At 44.1% G+C, this 22846-nt stretch overlaps 1 protein-coding gene across 2 annotated transcripts in view; it reads right to left on the bottom strand.

Moving 5' to 3' along the window:
• Positions 1–480: 480 nt before the first annotated feature.
• Positions 481–22846, bottom strand: part of NEK6 (NIMA related kinase 6) — a 46850-nt gene continuing 24484 nt past the window's right edge. For both annotated transcript variants that reach the window (XM_082295277.1, XM_082295278.1), the window contains exons 4-10: positions 22046–22108; positions 20825–20935; positions 17425–17533; positions 16069–16176; positions 9162–9256; positions 5324–5437; positions 481–2503 (exon numbers count right to left, since the gene is read on the bottom strand). In XM_082295277.1, coding sequence (XP_082151403.1) covers positions 2393–2503; positions 5324–5437; positions 9162–9256; positions 16069–16176; positions 17425–17533; positions 20825–20935; positions 22046–22108 — 711 coding nt within the window. In that variant the 3' untranslated portion in view covers positions 481–2392. The remainder of the gene's footprint in view (positions 2504–5323; positions 5438–9161; positions 9257–16068; positions 16177–17424; positions 17534–20824; positions 20936–22045; positions 22109–22846) is intronic.

Raw genomic sequence — 22846 nt, forward strand, 5'->3', positions numbered from 1 at the left:
GCTGTTTCTCCCTTCCTCCTCTAGAGCAGGTGAGGCTCATGAGCCCTGAAGGGCTCTGGGACTGACCCCAAGAGGTCTGAGCAGGTGAGAGCTGTGCTCCCCCCCCCAGGAACCACCTGGCATTGGGGGCAGAAAAGGAGCTGCTTTGTTACCTCAGTCCAGGAACAAAACAGCAGGAATAAAACTACTCTGCAGAAGTCTAATTTGGTAAGTTTTAATTTAATAGAATGTAAGAAAACAGTGAGCATTGGTGGTTCTGAATTGCTGACCTTGCCCTCCAACAGACACTGGTGTGTTGCTACCTCAGTGCAGGGTATCATCAGGGTCATCAGGGGATGCTGATGTTATTGCTTCCCTGTTTGCTGTAGATACAGACAGGATACAGGGCAGATCCAGCATCACTTCAAGTCTGATGGTCTTGTAATTCACCTCCACTTGGACCTTTAACACTGGACTTTTTTTGTTTTTTAAACAAAGGTGTTTATTTTGGAAATATTTTTTTATTTATTTAAAAATGCACAATTGCAAAAAAATTACTTTTTGAAATACATTTCTTTATAAGCACTAAGAAATTTTATGTAGCAAGAAAGTGACCAGACTTCTCCAGATACTCATTTTTGAGCTGAGCTTCCCTGGAAGCCATGGCTCCAAGGAAAGCTGCAGTGGAACCAGAGGGGGTTCAGGCTGAACTCTGGGAAGTGCTAAAGAAGCTGGTATAAATAACCAAGCTGGTTGGCATGGGAATGGTGGGAGCCATTTGGTGCCTCCACAATGTTCTCCTGCTGATTTGAATTTCCCACATCTCTCCTGTGAGCAGCAGCCTCAACTTTCTGCTGAGAAGCCTCAGTAAAATGGCACCTTGCATTAATAATACCAACCATATTCACAGCAATTAATGGCTTTTCTTGGTATCCCATAAAATTATTCCCAAATTTGAGAGGAAGTAGTTGAAGATGGCACTGCAGTTTTCCTTAAAGTAGAGAAAAGTAGGTTAAAAAAATCCACTAAAAGCATATATATGTATGTAACCCTCTAACCCTAATCTTAGTTCAAAAAAATTTAAGGATTGTAAGCTTTCCTTAAGAAAAAAAACAGGCACAGGCTGCATTTGAACTGTCACACACAAATCTATACATTGGCACGAGCCCCTGTCACATGTGGAAGCGGCACTGGAGCAGCACAGGCTGAGGGATTTCCTCTGGAGCACCGGGTGCAGCCCTGCTCCTCCCGACAGGCACATGGAATGGAGACACTGGAACGTGAATCCACGGCTGTTCCTAAAGCAGTGAGTATTTCCATTGACAGTAATGAAACAAATCATTGATTCAATGAATGAATTTAGCTGGTTGACAATTTTCATGCAGTTAAAGACGATGACTCCTTCAGATCAGGCTGAGATTTTATAAACATTCACATTCTGTAGTGAGCTTTCACAGTTTGAGAGAAGGGGCTGATCCTATGCAGAATTTCATACACAAAGCATTTCATTTATTTTTAAAAAATTTTCCAAGTGTTTAAAACACTGCTGAAGTTCCACTGGTAGTACCCGATGTACTATGGAACATGTAAAAGTCTCTGCACCAAAACTGAGTTGGCTTTGATAAACACTGGTTTTAAACAAGAACCTGGAGGTGAAGAAGAACCATTCCAAAAGGGAAAAATGAGGGTAAGGAGCAATTCTCTGCAGGAGCAAGGCTGGTTGGGGTTTGCTTGGCTTGTTTGTCTTCTTTTCCCCAGGCTCATGTTTAACTCATCTCTGACAGAGAAATGCATCAGCAAAATACTCTTTCAATTAAAAAAAAAAAAAAAAAAATCATGAAACAAAAGTGTTTCCCACCCCCCAACCTGTCCCAGTTCCTAAGTCTGAAGAGGAGGAAATTAATAAAAACATAAATGACTGCTTTAAAATATACCAAGTAAAAACTGAATTTCCTAGTAACCATTTGCAGAAGAGGCAAAGTAGCAGTTATACAAATTACACAAAATCTATGGTAATTCTTACATTAGTATAAAGTGATTTCACTGAAGGAATTATTTCAATATTTCACATTACAGTTAAGATAGAAGGTCTGGCAAAGGCCGAGCCCTCAGTAATAGCGGCTATCCTAGATTACACACGACAGTTTTAAGAAAGGACCCTTAAATGATCTACATCCATAACATTATTGGCCTCAAAAATAAAAAATAAAAAGAATCACTTGCAATACCTCACAGAATCTTCACGTTAAAGCACGACCACCTGTAAGAGTCCTTATCAAATAACCTGCAAATGATGGAGCCTCTGCTGTGAGTGCTCAACCTCCCACCTGTGTGACCTGGCACCAGTCGCTTTCAGCTGAGAAAAAGAATTCAAGTAAGACTGAGCTGTGCTGGCTCTGCGCGGCCGCGGCGCTCATGTGCTCGAGGTCCACACGTGCATTTGTTTGGCTATTTGGTGCACGTAACTGATGTCAGGCCTTTGATCTGGGTCGGGGTATATGCACATGCTCACCAGCTCCCGCAGCTGCAAGACAGCAAACAGGCAAATGTCAGTGAATCCACTGCTGTCTTCCTGGAAGAGGCTGCAGGAATGTCTGCCCAAGGGCTGGAGGCCGCACCAGGAGAGGGGAACCTCTTATACACATGTTGCTGGGCAGATTGCAGGCATGTGTCTGTCTGTGTGTCCCACCTCCAGAAGAGCCAGGAATAACCTTTTCCACCAAATTGTCACTAAAGATTTAAATTTCCTCCACCCCAGAATATTTTACATTGTGCAGGAGGAGACCCTGTGCACCCAGCGCTAGGGAAGGGAAGGGAAGGGAAGGGAAGGGAAGGGAAGGGAAGGGAAGGGAAGGGAAGGGAAGGGAAGGGAAGGGAAGGGAAGGGAAGGGAAGGGAAGGGAAGGGAAGGGAAGGGAAGGGAAGGGAAGGGAAGGGAAGGGAAGGGAAGGGAAGGGAAGGGAAGGGAAGGGAAGGGAAGGGAAGGGAAGGGGAGTGACTGAGGTGGGAGGAGAGGGAGGACCTGTCAGTGAAAGGGAACTGAGGAAAGGCGGACACTCAGCAGAGCTCTCAGGAACAGCAGCTGTGCTGCCCTTCCCGCACCAACCCCGGCACTAAACCCGCTCAAGCCTTTCAGTGTAACAAGTCTGACTGGCACTTGTGTATCTTAAGCTGCTGGACACAACTATGAGATCTTGGTGTTTCCTAAAAACCTTTATGAGGAGGAGAAACTGGTCATTGATTATGTTTAATAAATAAAATGCAGAAGAGCTGGAGTCTCCCCACCTCCCAGCCCTCTTTATTGTGCACATGAAAGATTGTAGCTTTTAATTATACAGACACTGAAAGCTGCTCGTACCCCTGAGGCACCAGGAGAAACAGCCTTGAGCCTCTGATCTTCTCACATCCTCCCAGTAGCCACAGTGCCAATTATTTTAACAGTAATTAAAAGCATGGCCATAGAGCTATCAAGCACACGACTTCAGCTGCATTAACAAACATACCCGAAGTTTCCAGCTCTGGATGGAGCAAGGCCCAGTCCTTGCTCCCAACCCAGACCTGCTGCCTGGCCCTGCCCCATTCTCTGGTGACTCTGAGCAGCTCAGGGCAGGGACATTGTTGCCTTCATAACCCTGAGACCCCAAAGAGCGAGCATGTATCTCAGCCCTGACCACAAAACTCCCGCAAGCAACTGAAAATGCTTCTACTCTGCCCAGGGCCTGTGCTATCAGTACCATTTGTCCAAACAGTACCTGTGCTCCCCTGTGACTGCAGCACTGAAACACAGCCCAGGCAGTTCTGTCCTCACAGGCATTCACCAGCACCTACAGGAACCAGTGGGCTGAGCCTGGATCAGCACCACCAGCCAGCATCTCCAGTTACCAGCAAATTTGTTCCCAATATAGAAAACCAATCCTGGCTGGATCTCAACTCCTCCTGCTTCCAGCAGCATGCAGTTGCTCACAGGACGGCCTGGACTGGCAAGGCACAAACGGCCACAGAGAAGAGGAACATCCCTGAAAGAACTAAAGCAGGGGCTCTGCCGCAAACGCTGCCTTGTTCCTCTTTCTTGTTCCAAGGAAGTACCACACTGGATGCTGTTTGTGGTGGCATCCTGTTCCAATTCCCTGTTTGTGCTGTTCCAGTGAGCACCAGCAGCAGCTGAGGAGCTGCAGCCACAGGCACAGCCTCCACCAGCATCCAGTTAATAGTGCATGAACCATCTGGAGTTCTGTGGGACCCGGCGCCTTTGAGCTCTAAACCATCCTTCTCACCCCAACTGTATCACTGCACTACATGCACTCTTTAGCACTGCCAGAGGGAAGCAAACAGACAGTAATTGTAAAGACAGGAAACACATCTGTCAACTTACACTAATTCCTGCTGCCAACAGGCATATCCTGAAATGCAAGCTGCAGCAGCACGGCAAAGGGACACGCAGAGCCGGGCGCTGCTACGGAGCTTGGGGCAAAAAAATTTTAAAATTCACTTTTACAGACTAGTTCTCAAAGCCTTGTTTTGCACGAGTTACTTGGTAAGGAAAAACAAAGCAAAAAGTAAAGTGTGGCACAGGGTCCCTCCCAGGGCAGAGGCCAGAGTGGCTGTGCTCAGTATTTCCCGGCATCCTGCCTCCTCCTCAGGATGCTGAGGTAGAGTGAAACAAAAGAAAAACCCCACGGGATATAGTGAACATTTAAAATTCCATTAGCCATTTCCCTTCAAATAGAAGGCAAATGTAAGGAATGAGGAGGTTAAGGAAAACCAGCTGCTTTGTCGAGGTGAGGCAGAAAAAAGTCAAGCTCATCTCAAGAGGCCCTGAGGAAACCCAACGCACATGTCTGCAGCTGGGGGAGCAGGAACTGGGACAGCGGGGTTTATGCACTGGTTCAGATGCTGCTCCCCATTCATGTTCAGACACACAAACCCGGACTCAAAAAGCCCTCATGCAGCTGCTGTAGAGGTGCTTATTGCATTAAACTAAATGGCTTTTCTTCTCTTTTTCTTAAAATGAATCCTTCCCCGCTTTGTCACACACTGAAGACTTCATAAACAAACATATCAGTGCTCTTTTATGAAATGTTTTATGGGAAAGGAAGCAAGGAGAGGGCTTTCCCACGGCTCACTGCTGGTTTCTGCCAGCCTCACAGATCTTCAGTTTCACAATATTCCCCATATTAAGAAATCTTTTTTGTTTTGATTTAGGTTGTCAATATTCAGACACCACAAAAGTAATTTCCCCTGTTCTTCCCTGGATGTGGGGGGTTCTCACTTGGGTTCCCTTTCTCTGTGCCAGCAGGAACTTCACTGCACCTCCCCATTCCCCTGCAACCACACTCCCAATTTACCTTTTCAGAATAATGTTCAGCTGGAAGAGGTGGATAGTCACATTGCTCTATTTTTTGGCAAAGAGAAAACAGGTTCATTTTATCTCCATAGAAGGGACTTTGCAGAGCTGCCATCTGGAGAGAAAAAAACAAAACGCTTCAGAAACACAAAGGATTTGAGAGCCCTCGGCGCTGCCAGTTTGCAAGAGCCAATTTTGTTCTCTGCCAGTGAGCAGAGCAAGGGATGCTGCTGCCCCCAGCCTGCCCCAGCCCAGGCTGCTCCGAGATCCCAACAGCTCTGCAGCCCCTGTAGGGCTGGTGCCAGGCTCTGCCAGGCTTCCAAAGAAAAAAACCCCAAGAAATAGGATGCTCAGACCACCAACCCATCAGTAAGAACTCAAACTGGCTCTAAGACAACTCTGAAATCCTCTCAGATACAATCATCTCTCTCAATCATTGGATATTTAGCTGCTTAGAATATGAAGGATCTTGTAAGCATGAGCAATGCACATCATCTTTTAAAAAAACCCAAAACAACCTCAAAACAAACCTATCTCCTGCTGGAAATCTGCTATTTAGAACAGAGTATCCCAGGCTGATTTGAGAATGAAACTACTGAAAATGTTCCTCATCAATGTGGTCTTTTTCCCCTTTCAGTTTCATCCCGAGGCCAGCTGAAGTTGATGCTTCTCACTGTGCTTTAAGGTGGTTATTTGATGATTAATGGTCTGTTGCTCGTTACCTGTGCAGTGAAAGTGTCTGGAGAACTCTGGCTCATTCTGACACACAGTGAGCTCCCAGCAGAATTGAAGAGAGCCAATACCAAATCTTCCAATCTATTACCCCACAGTGAGGAACCAAGATTGATGGATTATTAGTGATTTGGTGTCAGAGAAACTGTTTTGATGAGGGCAGGGGTTGAAATGCTGGGTTTGGGTTGGATTCCCAGAGGCACTGCAGGAAGGGGCTGCAGCCAGGGGGTCTCACCAAAACCTCACCACCACTAACACACATCCAAGTGCTGAGCATGCAGGACACACCAAGATAAACCACTCTTTGTTTAAAACATACACGTATCTTTCAAAGAACTTGAAGTTACTATGTTTCTTCCTCACTCCTCACCACTACTATTAGTAGTGACACTAAGTTACTCCTCACAAACCCGCAGACCTGAGGGGTGACAAGTCTTCTGACAGGATCCTGAAGAGCCCAGCACAGGACAAGAGCGTTTGGAAGGTTTTGAAAGTAAAAGGGGAAGTGCTACTGTTACTTCATTACTGTCATGACAGTAGCAGGCATATCAGTGGGAGAAAAATTACAGAGTCCCATTAGAGACTCTACTCCCCAGTTAGGATTGATAGCAAACTGCTCTCAATCTGTTAAAACAAACTGGAGAGCCCAGCACAGACTGTTCCAGGGAGAGCACTAATGGGGGCATTAGGGAAAGCACAGAAAGCAAGCAAGGGTTAAACAGAGTCTCCAAGATCTTGATACACACATCAATAATGCCAGTGAGGGTGAGAGGGATTTTCCAATTCCCATTAACTTTTCACTCTAGGTTAAGTGCTCATGTGCAAAAGGGGAGGAATGAAAAGGAAATACTGTGGGGTTTGGGATAGTAAATGCAGGGAATTAAAGTGGAAGAGAGAGCACCCAGTTGTGACTACAGCAGTCAGGGCTGCAGGGCCGTGACCACAGGCACTCCAAGTATCTCACTAACTACAGTTTGTGATGCTGCGTTGGGGTTTGCTCCTGACATTTTGATTAGAGCAATTACCCCAGGCCAGGCAGATCTCCATGGAAAACGCCCACCACGCAGCATGACTGGTTCAACATCCAGAGATGGGAATCCCTGTTAGTGTTTAAATTGATCGTCTTGCCAGAACTGCTGAAGTCATTGCTTGTAGCTACATTCTGGGAATTAACAACTTATTTTTATCCCCTCCAAGTTATCTTGCTGACAGATATCTACAGGAAGTGAGGGATGAAGACAGTTACTACTATATTGATAAGATTTAATAAAAATCACTGTATGATTATCAATGTCAAAGTTAAGTGGTGCTATGTGGCATCATGTCCCAAAGCCCTCAATGTTCCCTAAGTGGATTCCAGTGGACACACGTGTCTCTGAAGGCAATTTGTACATTAAATCTCTCTGCAGCTTATCTACACAATCTATCTGGAGAAATATCAGAAGTGACTCATACCCAAACAAGCATCCCTTCCTTACTTCTAAGCAAAATGGAAAAACACTCTCCTTACAAGACATTAGAGCAGATAAAACAGTTCCTTCAAAGACACACAGATCTGATGCTTAATTTTCCGAATTCTACAAAGTTTAAAAAGTCAAGTAGCTGTTTAACTACTGAACATAGAATTGGTACCTGTCCAGTCCTCCCTGGAATCTGCAGTATCTCACAGCTCCTGTTCCCTAAGTTAAGGCTTACCTACGTAGGAAGGAAATTTTAAAACGCTTCATATGCCAAATCTTTCAGATGTTACTGTAGTACTGCTACTCCTACCAGAGAATTATGTTTAGTGTGCAATTAATTCAGCTTCTTGAAATACAAGGAGTACCAAGACTCCTGTGCCATAAGGGGACCATATTGCCTGCAACAAAAACATATCTTAGCACAACGCTAAATATTTCTCTCTGCATAAATCTGGAATCCCATCTCTGGGAGCTCAGCCTGGAGTGACTCAGAGCACCCCAGCACTGCAGCAGCACCCAGGGAGTGGAGTCTGACTGGGGCCACTCCAGCTGCTCCCAACAGACCTGGCCAGGCCAACACCCCAGGGTAGGGCCACAGGCCTCGACTCAGAGCCTTACAGATGTTACGGGAAAATTTACTTTTATCCTGTCGTGTCCTACAAAGTTTGTTTAATCAACCAGCTGAAGTCCATGCTCAGCTATAGTAGTTTTCACATCTGATGTGCTCACAAAATGAATTACATGTCTGTTTATTCTCTAATTCCATGTGATTACCAGAAGTTGTATTGAGAAGCAAAATGTCACCAGTTCCCATAATCTGTTAACCACAGAGGATGTGAGCAATATTCTTGACTAAATATCCCAGGGATTTTTAATTCTCTGGGCTGGGATAAAAGCTTTCTAAATGTTGGCATGCGCTGTCACTTAAACTGGAAGAAGCATCCATCTAAAAAAAGATTTAGATTAGATTATAAAGGAGTACAAGACTGTTTGATACCCTATGATCCCTGCTAGAAATGAAATCACAAAACCAAAAGCAGTTACAAAATCATAGCACTTATTTTCAGAACACATGTAATAATTGCTTTTAAGAACCAGTTGCACACTGGGCAGTTCATCCAAACGTGCCTGCTCTGGGTCTGTGCCTCAAGCTGTAAGACAATGTACAATTAGAAAAACTTCCAGCCATAATCTAGTAGTTAGAGACACCAACTTCACATTACATAAAACCTCTGCTTTTCTTTATTGGAAGTTCCCAAAATTAAAATACCACAATTGGTCAGAATTCCGTCTAAGAAACCAGTAACCTGCACTCAAATGAATTTGCTATTTTCAAAACAAATGCAGTCAGGAAAAACTCTGACTATGCTGCCCTAACAGAGCTCTGCTCCCAGCAGGAAGGAGGAATGCAGTGAGCTGGCTTTCCATGGCTTCATCCTCCACATCTGCTGTGACCTAAATTAACTTTGTGCAAGTGCTGAATGGCACAACCCCTTCATTCATGCTCAGAAAGTGCACAACAAACACAAGTCAGCTTTTTCCAAGGATTCTCAAAAAGTTGACTACAGGCAGCCTGACCTACTCAATTCCTGTCCTGAACTGTGTGGTTATGGAAAATGCAGGGTAAAAAAGTGAGAAGATACTTGCCTCATACAATAAACAGCCCAACGACCAGATATCAGACTTAAAGTTATAGCCGTTCTCATGTATTCGCTCTGGGGACATATAGTAGGGAGTTCCCACTGCAAAAACAAACAAACCAGGGGTTATTGTCTTACAAGTGACTGTGCAACCCGTGTCATACAGAGAGAAACTTCATTAAAGGCTCAGGACCTGATTAGCCCCAAATTTATCATCACATACAGAACAGAGAATGGTGAACATTGTTGAAGATATCTTCTGCATTTCTAACATTTGAGAAATGTTTTGTTTCCCTTCCAGGCTCCCAAGAACCTTCAGAGTGTCTTGGATGGACAGAGCCATTGGAAGGGATCATCCCCTTGGTTCACCAGACTGCACTGGGTGTCATGACTTTGACACCAGAGCAGGACTCGGGGGCCAGCACATCACTGAGTGCTCACCTGACAGGGCACAAAGTGTCACAGAGTGACATGGGGGACCTCTGACAGGTCACCAGGCCCTGCAGGGGACACACTAAGCCCAGCACCAGCCAGGAGTGCAAAGCCTGTCTGAAAAAAACAAGATAATCATTCCAAACTTTAAAACCCTGCTCTTACTTGAAGTTATGTCAGAAGCTGGGGGATTTCCATGCACTTCCACAAGTCTGTATTTTATCAAAAGAAATTTACTCAGTATTTTGGACAGAAGTTACAGGAAATTATTAATAAATTCCTTACCTCAAAAAGGTTCTTTTTTAAATCCTAAATAAGTTTCAGTTGTGGTACTGAAAGTACAAGACATCCTGGCCGTCTCAACTACATCAAATAATCCTCAGATACATCATTTATTAAAACATCCAAGGACTGTATATGCTCTTTTCTCCTGCTTCCCCTGCTTGTCCATCCCCTGTCAATTTTTTTTTTCCTTTTGGCACTCACTGTATCCTTCTCCTAATTAAAGACCTTTCTTCACAAGATGGCAAATGTTTAATTTGCCTGTAAAATTCAGTTTACAATTTCTCCATTTGAAATGCTGCCTGAAGACAGCTGCACAACTAATAAGCAGCTGAAGGATGGTGCTGGAGGTGGAAGAACAGGCACCACCTTCTCCAGTGTGCCTATGGAGGGATCTGCACACTGTGGGAAACAAATGAGTTCTGGGGCACAAAGCAACAGCCTTGAGAGGCAAAACCCAGGCCCTGGCACCTGCACAGGTGACCCAGCACAGAGAAGGTAATTTATTTGGACCCCCAAGATGGTTCAGTGATCAGCTGCCCTGTGCGATGAACTTAGCTCATGCTTTCAGGTCATTCCTTTAGAAATTACTTCCCTTTCAATGTGAAGAGTACCCTAATGAGAAGTTACATTTTTGCAAATGTAATATACAAATATACAAATGACAACATAGGAAAAGTAACACATGGAGATGACTTTTGTTTCCATGCTCAGGAGGAGCAGGTCAGACTGGCACAGTCCCAGATCTGGCTGGGTTTAATTGCCCGTGAAAGGGGGAAACCAGAGTCCTACTAGTAGTTAGTAATTTTTACTAGACCACCCAGAGTAACTTCCCAGGACACCAGGAGCAGAAAATTCAGAGGCTTTCTGTGGCTCTATCCCATGTGCATGCAACATCCACACGATGGACAGTACAGCTCTCCAAGTAATTCCCACACATCTGCCAGGTTTCTGTACAAGAACTGACTTGGCTGGGATAGCACTGATTCATTCTCCTGCTTAAAAATAAGCAGCTGCAGAAGAAACGGTGATTCATTCCAGGAAGTTGTGGAAGACACTTCTGGAAGTCCCCACAGGGCAGCAGTGTAAGACCCCTCCCTACCTGCAACTCTTCCTCACTGCTGCTCTGCCAGCTGTGCCAGGAGCTCCAGGAGCCTTGGAGCACAGGGCTGGCAGGAGGAGCACCAGCACCAGCCCCACTGCTGCTCCCTCTGGTCCCTGAGCTCAGCGGTGCCGGTGCCAGGGCCCCGGAGCCGCGGCTGTTCTGGCACTCAGTTATTCCAGGTCACTGCGTGGGCACCTCGGAGCAAATCACAACGTGTGGGCTCCGGAGGCAGCCCTGCTGCCGTGGGAGCAGCTCTGCTGGGCGGCCCCACTGTCGGTTCAGATCGTGCCTCCCCCGGCCGCCGTGCCAGCGGTGACAGGGCTGTGACAGGGGTTGTGGCACGGCTCAGTGCGCCACCGGCCCTGGATCGGGGCCATGGGGCTGCTCCATCCCATTAATGGCTCTGGGAGCACTCCACGCCTGAGCTCATTTTGTGGGTCCACCTTGCACATTTACCTATCATTACTGTAGTCTTGTCAGCAAATGTACAAACAAGCAGGTCTCGGCGTTTCAAAACTGATGCATTAATTTTTAAATGACTGTCATGATAAAAGACTGACAAGGCCAATTCTCTTTATGGCCTGTCCAACATTACGTGGGAATCTCTTGTAATGAGCATCTTCTAGAAAACTGCACAAGGCTTCCAGTCCAATCAGTCGGGGCTCGCCATTGCATCCCATTAGTCAATTTGACAAGAACAGTCTAATCGGAGACTATTAATCAGAAACTTTCCTCAGCATCTGCCCTGCTGAAAATACAAAATACTGCTCAGATTCAACGTTACTCACCAGGTGGTAGAGCAATACATTTGAAGTTATAAAGGTCACAAAACCATAGGGAAGATTATGGTTAAGGAAGGAGCTTCCTGCTCTACTCCTGGAAGTTGGAACCCTTCACTTGAACATCAGCCACTTCAGTGATGCCAGAGCATTCCTGCTCTCCCAGCACTGCCCGTGGGCAGCTACAACAACCCTGGCATAGCTGCAACATCCAAGGTAGGGAAATCCTAATTATTCCCAATTAAGATTAGGAAGAGAGGCAAAGGTGGCAAAGTTATTCCAGAAATGAAATTCAAATTCCATTCCTCTCACATATGCAAACATGGCTCAGCCATGAGCGAAGCTTCCTGTGAAACTCATCCCTAGCTGCTCCTGTGCAAAACCACGAGAAATCTGATTTATACTTTTAGGAGGCTCTCTCAGTCTCATTCACTGCGTTTGATGCAACCCAGACAAGCCTTGCACAGCAGAGGCTCTCCCACACTTTTACACAGACTGCATTAGACTGACAGTGCAGAATATTTCCAAATATTTTTTACAGGCTGTGTACATTGAGGCTTTTTGAATGCCTCCATGAAAAACAAAAAACTGCCCAGTTTTTCAAATAGTAATAAAGTTTTCCCAGAACTATTAGCTTAGCTTTAACATGAGCAACACTAGTGCATGTTCCATGAACACACACAGAGCTGAGAAAAATTCCTGAGCATGCTTTAGTGCTACCTGGTGATGCAAAGACAGCAGGGAAGCAATTCTGCTGGAAAACGAGTCTGGATTTCTCACCTGGCTCACCCTCTCCATCCACACTTGTAGGTTACCAAGAAAAATGTACAGCACTATTTAAAAGGAGTTGAGGCCTCAAGTATCTCTTTCTAAACTTTTGCATTCTTTTGGGTGTATTTCCAACAAGGCAGCTCAGGTCTTTTCCCAGGAGAATTTGGGAACTAGCTGAGGTTAAACTGTGGTCAAACACACTCAAATAGACTTTAAATTCCTTCAAATCTCAGTGTGAGGTGCCCCCCCCCCCCCCCCAATTTTCATGACAGAAACAAAACCAAAAAAGCAGATGAAATCTATTTACTCTTAAAAAACCCCAATATTTTGTGCATAATATTGCAGCTGTTGTTACAAGGCCTGCTGCCCTAAGCTCTCTATTTTTTCTTCATTATTATTATTGAATCACACAACCCTACCAAACTCAAGTTTAGTTCAGTAGTTGGGTTGGGTTTTTTGGTTGGCTGGTTTTTCACATGTAAATAGTACAATCTACCTGCAGCAATTCTGCATCTCTCTTTTCTTCCACAAATACTATACTAGAGGCAAACCAAAAGGCCAGAACTCCAAACACACACAATATTGGCTGGTGACGTTTTCAGTGGATTTCTTGTGTCCATTTTTTCTTACCAAGTCCTGATTACCAGCTCCTCCAAGCCCAGGGATTTTGTTTCAGATAGCAAACTGGCTTGGCAAGCAAAAGAAAGAAAAAAAGGCAGACAAATGGTCCATTTATTGAAGAGCTCTTCAGTTCCTTGCTGTTCATCCTCACATCCAAGCAGGAACCAGAAGGAATGTGTAACCCCGTGTACTCCAATCCAGGGCTATTGGCACGTTCTAAACTGGGAAGATTTTGACTTATGTGAATCTCCCGAAAGGAAAATCTGCTCCAAGTATATTCTTGTCCAAGAATAAATAATAAATCATCTGCTCCAAAACAAGACTGTTCTGTGTAAAATTGGTTTCTTTTGGGGTTTGGTTGGTTGTTTTTCTTATTCCTCTTGTTTCCTCAAAATGTAAAGCCAGTCAGAAGCTCTGGATAATGCCAAGTTTATTTGGCTAAAACCAGACATTATACCAGTTGTCAAAAAAGTTATCCATTGTAATATTAATGGAAATTCTCTGTATTTATTAGAGCTCCTATTAAAACAAGATCTACCAGCTTAATGTTAAGTTTGCCAAAGTCCGAAATTAGGGAAGGATGGTGAACCACCATGTTGTAACAAGTAGTAGAAGTCACCTTAGCTATGCCCAGTACCTTTAAAACATGAATTTGCTGGTAAGGCTCGTATGGGAGGAGCTCTTCCCTATGGAAAAGTATCTCCTGTCTTCTCTCCAGGGAGAAGAGGCAGTGGCAGTTGAGGGGGTGCCCTCTAAGCTCCCGCAGCCCCAGCTGGTTCCTGCTGCCTCTCCCAGCACCACGGGAGGCTGGAGGTGTCCATGCTGCCCCTCTGGCAGGTGTGCCTGTGGAGGTTTTCCAGGGGCCAGGGCTTTCCCTGCCACAAGGTCTCCCGCTGCCCCGGCACCGCTCCCAGCTCCCGCCAGCGCTCAAAGCACGGTGCTCGCCGGCATCTCACGAGCTGTGTACAGGCAAATCTTTCATTTTTCTTTCATTACCCCGGCATGTACTGTCACTTAATTTTTATGTATGCAATCCTTCCTGACAAATATGATCTGCTGCCTGGTAATTCATCTGACGTTCATTCTGTTCCTTGCTCTAATTACGGCTCCGTTCCCACCGCCGCGGCGGGCGCTGCCGAGCCCCTGCTACACCTGTCAGCCGGGTCGGGACTGCCTGATGCCCTTTCATGCCAGTCTGCTGCTAGCAAATACAACCAAAGGGAGAAATGAGATGAATATATTTGCATAAGCCGCACATTCAATTCATGGGTCAGCAGCCAGAGAAATGATGGTTCAGGGCGGTTGCCGGGGCAACGCAGCACCACGAAGTGCCCGCGCTCGGCGTCGCAGCCCAGCCCGCACGGGTGCCCCGCTCTGGTGTGGGGTGTTCATCCCTCACAGCTCCTTCAACAAATGTCTTAATTAAACCAAACCCAAGATCAGTCGATTTCCTGCTGCTACAAAACCTCTGTCTCTGGCAAATTATCAAAAACATAGAAAGAAGCTTCACATCTGCATATTTTTTGATTGTTAAAATATTCTTTTTCACTTGGATCCAAGAACCGCTGGAAATGGTGATGTGTCCATCCCTCCCACAACACCTCCAGTCTCACTCACTGCTGCTCCCTCAGTGTCCTGCACCTCACACCTGTTTGCAGGACACCGGTGATGTGAGGAAGGGCAGGGTTTGTGCACCGGCCGCTGAGCTCTTCCTACTCCAGCTTTCTCAATTAAGAGAGAGCAGCCCTGGTAAAGGTCACAAGCTTGGCTTACATGTGCAGCCAGCTTCCAAGCCCCAATTTATTCTTATTAATATAATAAGTGCAGCAGTCAAACTGGATAAGATCATATAATTAGACGTGATCATATTTTGGCCTGTTCAGATGATGTGATTGTAACTTCCTGTGAAGAGGATTTATTTTCATCTATTAAGTACGGTGGAGATACATCCTAGGACAGCTCTTGATACAAAGGGAAATCTATTTTATGAAAGTGAACTATAGAAATGCCTCCTATTTTTTAAGCACACTCAAAACAAGGCAGGTATTTTCCTTCCTCGTGCACTGAGAAACCCGGTGCTGTTGGCCAGTATTAGCAACGAAATTTGTTCACATCTAAGAAAGGATTCAGCAAGACACACTCAGTGGAGGGAATTGCACAAACACAAATAGTGAAACAAATATCGTGTGTTCCAAAGTCAACTGAGAGACATTAGTGTAAAAGAGCCTAAATATTGCACCAAAAGCCAAAGTTTCTTCACTGCTGTAATACAGAAGCACCTTTGGGACTCAAAAAATTCAGACCCATTAATAAAAATGGAAAATCAGCCACCTCTCAAGAGGTCACAGACACAATTATGAAATACTTTATACTGTAAGACTTAAAGAATGAACTGCATAACTGTGCAATTTTTTACTGCACTGGAATTAATGTTAACAGTAAAAATGAGGAAGACAACCTTGAGATATGTGGAAGATATGAAGAGAAGATGGATGTTTAAAGCATAAGCCAGATTTCAAGTGAAGTCCCTTTTTGGAACAGATGAGCCATGAGGGCTCACCCACCTCGAGCAGTCACAGCCCCAGTCAGGGCAGAGCCCTGATAAGCAGCTGCTGTGAAAGGTATTGGGGGTAACATTGAATTCCAGCAAGCACAGTGCAGGCAAACGTGGAAAAGCTGCGTTTGTTACATTTACTGTAAAACACACACCAGGCCAGGCCTTCCAGAAAAGAAAAAACCAAATGGATTTTAAAACAGAAGACACTTACTAATGCCTTCAAAGAGCATTTAAAACACCCACGGCTGGAAATGCAGTCCCCATCCCCTGACTCCCACTCGTGTCACCGTGGGAGGACGGACACCCTGCGTTTGAACATCAGAGCTGACCGCACGCGCCAGGCCCTGCTTAACGAGTACCAGCTTACCTAAGGAATGTGCTGCGGTGGTTTTAGAACTAAAAAACCGGCCTAATCCAAGATCTCCCAGCTTCACCACCCCTGTGGCTGTTATAAACACGTTGGCTGGTTTTATGTCTGCAAGAAGAAAAAGGTAAAAGGTCAAAGCCACAAAAGGTTATTTGGTTCTAATGCTGCAATAGAAGCATCGCCTGGAGCGCTCGCGGTACAAAGAGGCTCGAGCAGAACCGTGCTTCTTTGGAGCTTTGATAGGCTCAATCTTCCAAGGCTTCGAGCTCTGCACAGACACAAAAATCAGAGTGTACTTCCCAGCACACAAGAAATACCAATGAGGAAAAATGTAGGAAACAGCTCAACAGAACAGAGGCAACCTCTTTAACTGCTGGAAATCAAAGAAATGAGCCCAATTCTCCTTGGGAATGATCACTTTCCACAGGAAACTGCACTGCCCACCACCATCCCCTCATGCAAAGGGTAATTACTGTTCCACATATACATAAATTCCAGGCTCTACACAGCCTAGTTGGCTCATGGAGGGTAGAAATCACTACAAGCCCAGTTTCCCAAGCAGTCATATCAGGACTGAGTTAGAGGCTCTTTCCTCATGTTAGAGCAGTCTCAACCTGAGAGGCTCCACATTTCAGTCACCAATCACAGACCTAATTCAGGTACAGTTGATACACTGCATCAGGGGATGCATAATGGAGCAAAAATGACATCACACTGCTGAAAAATATAGTGAAGAATTCCCTCCTTCAAAGGAGCAAGGAAATAACAAGCAGCTGAGATGGGTGTTGGTGTCTTTGGGGAAATTTGCATTTCCTGAGTCCAGTCCTTCCCAAAGCCCTTCACTGACACTGAAAGCAAGAGTGTAATTTTTGGATAGAGCTCAAATTTATAAGATGTTCTGAGACAAGAGACTGAAAAATAATTAATGAAAATAGAGAACAGGTTATGAGAGTGTGGGACATATTTGTATTAATTTTTCAGAAAAGCCTGCAAGACAGGAAAACTCTTCTCAACTCTCTAAGGTCACAGCTAATATAACGAAGACTCTTTCTTGGAGTTCACTGTATCCAGGAGTCTCAGCATTTTATTTCTGACGCTTTTCTAATGGCAAGTTTGACACTTCTACTTAATATCAGTGTCTGGAATACAAAGCAGCTCATCTTCCTAATACCACACTCACTTTGGCCTGAATGCTTTAACAATGAGGCAGAGACAGAAGGAGAAATCCATCTTGCAGGCTCCAGCCTCTCTAAACATGCATTGGCTGAACATCAGCATAATTGTTTTTGAATGTAGGCGCTTACTAATTGGAACATTATATTATTATTCAGTGAAAAGAGACTGAATTAATGTTACCTCTGTGCATCACCCTGCGGGAGTGCATGTGTTCCACTGCACTGCATAACTGCACAAAATATTTCCACACCGTCCTTTCTGGGATTAACCGTTTCTGCTTTTTAAAATACTGTGGGAGGAAATAAATAAAAGATCAGTGAAAAAGCAACATATTTGACTCGTTCCTGGAATTGTGTTAGTCAGCTGCAGGTCGCTCATGTCTTCCAGATCTGCAGCTGTATGACTTTTCTTCTGATTAGCTTTTAACTCCTCCTCTCTGTGTGGAAACTTCGTTGCAGTTCACTAATTAACAACTATTATGAAAAATATGCTTAAATAGGTTTGACATTTTTGAATGGACACAATTATGATTAGCATTAATCTCCTTAATTACCTTGCAAAACATATTTAATGCCTCAAAACAACAAATGTCTCAAATATTTTGCCTTAAGAAACAAAAGACCATTAAAAACCCCCTTGTAAACATTCATTATTGCATCGTCCACTAACAAGGATAAGGAAATCTGCTTCCCTTTTTTAAAAGATGGCCAGAACATCAATAAAGTATCCATGTTTCTTCTGTGATCAGGTAGAATAATATATTCTATTTCATGCATAATGGGAACACTAAATGAACTGCACTCTGTAGTGAGACTGAGACACGCCTGATCAGCTGGGTGTGTTTAGGCAGCGCCAAGCACAGCCGGGTCCAGGTTCCAGGGACCTCTGAATGCCCCAAAGCTCTCAGAATAATGGGAAGCATAAAGCACCACCACAGAGTGCAGCATGGCCCTGGCTCCCTGCAATACTGGAGTCTTCTTCAACCCACTACAGGAATAAAGAACCAGCTGCACACTTCAGTGAAGGCCAAACATTACAGACCTTCAGCTGCTCTCCTTCCTTTTCAGGAGGGCACACCAGCCGTGTCTGGCACCCCACCCAGGCATCCCAAAACTGCAGGGCTCGGATTGTTGGTCCCTGGCTTCCCACTGAGCCAGCTCCACAGCCAGAGCATTAACAAGATACACTTATAACACTTCCAGAGGTTTCCCATTGCTCCTCTTGCCCTGCCACACAGGCTGTCACTGGGAGCGCCGCACACCCTCCTGCCTCACCACAGCTGCACTTCCTCTGCTGCACAGCCGTGAGAATTCCCAGCTGCAGCGGGAATAAAGGAAGGGAATGGCTTGCTGCCCCTTCCTGCATCTCATGCTTTCCCCTCTCATCACTGACATCTGATGTCCGCTGCCACATTCTCTATTTTATGTGAAATGCTGTTACCAGTTCGTGTTTGACTCAAGCAATGGCAAATTTTCTTTTGCAGATCATCTGTGAAGGGGCACGACTGTGCAATTCCCCAGGCAGCAAATCTGACAGATTGCAACAGTCTCAACCCAAAACTCGGGAGAGAGCACAGAGGAATTACAGAGGGTGAGGGAGAAAGTGTTATATACACAATAAAATTATTTAATTCTCATTAAAATACTTAAGAGTGGATATGCAAGACCACAAGTGATAATTTTCTAAATGTCATGTCCAATAAGGTTTGCCTGACATTTACAAGGAAGTCCCAACTCTCCAGTGGGTTTTCCTGCAGCTCTACATCTCTCATAAATAATGCAGGCACCAGGGCGTGACAGAGACAGGCCCTGGGTTTATCACCCTCACACCTTCCGAGGGTTGTCACCACTGTTCCACTGAAAATCCACACAGGAGCTTCAGCTCCCAGGGAGGGGAGAGAGTGACACAGAGGGGCTGGTGAGGAAACTCCCCTGCTGCAGTGGAGCTGCATTTAGGAGGAAGCTTTTGTTCCCTCTTGGGTTTAGGGCTTGGTTTTGTTTTTTTTTTTTTTAACCTCTGTTAAAAAAAACCCCAAAAACTGACTTTCCAGATTTGCACCAATCAAAAAACTTCATTTATAAGACTTTGAAAAAAACAAATGCATTTTCTTCATGCCTGAAATACAGAGGGAACACAGAGCTGGTGCACTGGAAGCCAGCACAGTCCAGCGCTGGGCAAGGCACCAATCTAAGAATCTACCAGTTATGTTTTGGAAAATGCAACTCTTATTATAATGACATAGAAAGTAATTTTAGAACATTAAATAGCCAACCCTGATAAGCAAATGAACATATTTGTCAGTATTTTAAACTGAAAACTACAGAAGACCAAAAAATATAAATATTTCATATAATGAAATCTTAAAATTTTGTAGGTAAAACTTTTGTAAGCAAAGATTGCAAACTCAAGCAGAGCCCTTGCACAGTCCAGGATGTCTCACACACCCCTAACCCCTGCTCTCACAATCCTTGGGTTTTTTCCGTCTTCAACCACAACCACAAAAAGCCTGAGATGAGCTGCAAGTTTCCCAGGAAATGGTGGGAAAAGAGCAAAATCCAGCAGAAGCCCCAAGGAAACAGGGAGGACAAAGGCAGAGCTGCTGCATGGGCAGAAGGAGCAGCTGAGCCCCCCCAGCTCCCTGAGGCTGCAGCTCCCGGGCTGGGGCAGATCCCCCTTCCCTCCTCGGGTGAGGCTGGACCTGGGGATCTGGGGCTCCTCCCAGGAGTGACTCTGCCAACTGCCTGCTCCCAGCACTCGCCCAGGGCCTCTCCTGTGAGACGAAGCAGATTCTCCTGGATCCTGTAAATTTAGCCATTGACTATGGACTGAATGGGTAACTTGTTTGACAGCCTTTGGCCTAGTGCCTCATAGCTCTGCTGGCAAAGAAAACAAATCTGTTAATAAGATATTTTAACTGTGACAACAAGGAGGAAGAGAACTTTCCAAACATTCATTTATGATAATTACAGAAAAATGATGGCAAAAACCAGGTAAAACATGGAGAGAAGGTTGAGAGTGCTAACAAACATGATATAACACATCTGTTCTCACAAGGGATGTATGCCTAAAGATTAACATGTCAAAGAAAATATAAAAGCAGGTGGTAACAGCTTAACTAAAGCTGGTTTGCAGCAATACAAGTATTCCTAAGAGCAACATAAAAGAAGAACAAGTACTTGAAACATTTTCTCAAACCCAAATCCCCATTGCAAAGAAAGTCAATACACTTCCTTGAATGTCTTCAGAGTGGCAGACAGGCAATGTGAATAGTGAATCCAACAGTAATTAAATGTCCCCATCAATCACAGACTGAGTAAATCAACTTTGCAAATAACACACGTGTCCCACCAGATCACAGACACTTGCTCCCCTCTGCAGCAGTGACCAGAAGCTCAGGGTATGGCCTGGGATATTCAAAATGCCACCAGACACTTTGATTCAGATCTGAAGGCAACCTGGGGGTGTGCAAAACTGCAAGAGGAGATAAAAAGTGCTTCTAACCCATCTGTGCTCACCCCACTGCTTTGGGTCTGCCTAATCCTGGTAGTCTGCAGCACCTCCAGGACGGACACATCCTTACCTTAATCATCTGGGAGAGATCCCCAGCATCAGCCAGCTCCAGCACAATGTTGAGTTCGTTGTCTTCAATAAAAGAGTCCAAATACTTAATTATATTGGGGTGGTTCAGTTGCTGCAGAGGGAGGGAATGCAAGAGGAACAGTTACAACGTGGTCATGACAACTCCCAGACACAACACCTGCACCTCCTGTGACCCACGTGCAAAACGTTCACAGTCGGTGCACCCACAGCCTGGGCCGAGCTGCTACAGACAAAATCCTGTGAGAAACAGCATTTCTCACAGGCACAGCACCCTGGAAATGTCCTTAGCAAAGAGCAATTCCACCCGAACAGAGTGAAACAACCTCTTCTATCGGAAACTTGCAAAACATTTAAAAGCAATTTCCTGAAGGATGCCTTATTAAGCAATAACTGATTTTTTCCCCCCATTAAAAAGAAACAAAGCCCCAACTGTTGGTTACAGTACTCAAGGTCTCTTTGCCCCTTAAAAGAACAACAAAACTAAATTACAACTTTGATGGAGGAAAGTAACACACAAATTGCACATGACACTTTATTATCTGACTATTTATGCTGGCTTCCTCACTAATTCCTTTCTTTCATTTCAGTATAGCTCATTCTTATATTCACTACCGATGCTTGAATTCTTTTTTTACTAGAACCCAAAAGTACCACAGATCCTTTTTCTGAATGTAAACTTTGGCATTATTTTTCTCCATGACTATTGAGCAACTGGCTCATGTTTATCCTTCCCTGCAGCCTATAGAGTCAGGCTACAGCTGCACGAATTTGAACAGAAATCCCTAAAATCACAGGCACAGAAGTAATTATTTAATACTTTTAGAATGAAATTTGACTAGTTAAACTAAATTTTTAGCCTTCTGCAATCTGTTGCACTTACTAAAAATAGATATTTAAAGTGCAACACATCTATGTTTTTAAGCAACAATTTAAAATAAACTACCAAGGCATTAAAAATCACTAGTTGCTTTAATCACTTAAACACACTCTGGTTTCACAGCCTTTATCTAAATGATCATTTTTCATGTGTGATATTTATACACACACATACGTAACATGTACAGGCAAAACTGCTTTCCCCTTTACTGTGTAAGCTTTATTTGCCAACCCGAAAACAATTTTTTTTCACAAAACAAAACCAATCAAAAAAAAAAAAAAGAAAAAGAAAAAGAAAGAAAAAAGTCATCATAAAAATTCTTACCTTCAAGAGGTCAATTTCTTTAATGCAGTCTTGCCTTGCCTTAGCATCCATCATTTCAAAAATCTTCAAAGACAAAAACATAAGAGATAAAAATGAAGCAACAAAAAAAAGTACTTTATACTTTAACAAGCAGTTGGTGTTTCCTTCCCCAATTTGTACATGCTCTACTGTAATGAGTATTCACACAATCCTCAGATCAAAGAAAGATCAATGTTTTCTTTATTTTGAAATCACTACAGGGATAATGTTGGGGTAAAACTAATTTTAAAACCCATAGGCAATATTCTAAGCAGCACAAAAAATAAAGATACAAGTTTGTGAATTTGCTGCTGTGATTTTCATTGATTTAGTTATTATTAATTTCATATAGTAAATAAAAGACAGAATGTTCACTTTTCTCTTTTAAATAGATATAGCTTCCACTGATTTCTCTGTAATAATTAACAATAACATTGAGCATTAATATTCATTCCACGGTAATCAGCAAGTCACTAGAAATGAGAGTTTGGAGGATCTGTTGAAGGATTAAAGGCAAATTTCTTCAAACAAAATGCTGTTCTGAATACTGCCCAATACTTTCAGCCAAGTTTAAAAAATCTACACTTCTGGCATCCAAGTTTTCAAAAATTCTTCTCAAACTCCACCAGCAAGCTCCAGCCTGTTTCCCTTCCGTGTTCCTGTGGTTCAGCTGTGCTGGGATGGCATCTCCTCATGGCACCAGCACAGCCCCAGGGCCTCACTGTTTCACACATTTAGTAACAATTTGGTGAACCCTTTTCTTAAAGTGAAAGGTGAAATTTA

This window comes from Coloeus monedula (assembly GCF_965178545.1).
Source record: "Coloeus monedula genome assembly, chromosome: 21".
Lineage (NCBI taxonomy): Eukaryota > Metazoa > Chordata > Aves > Passeriformes > Corvidae > Coloeus > Coloeus monedula.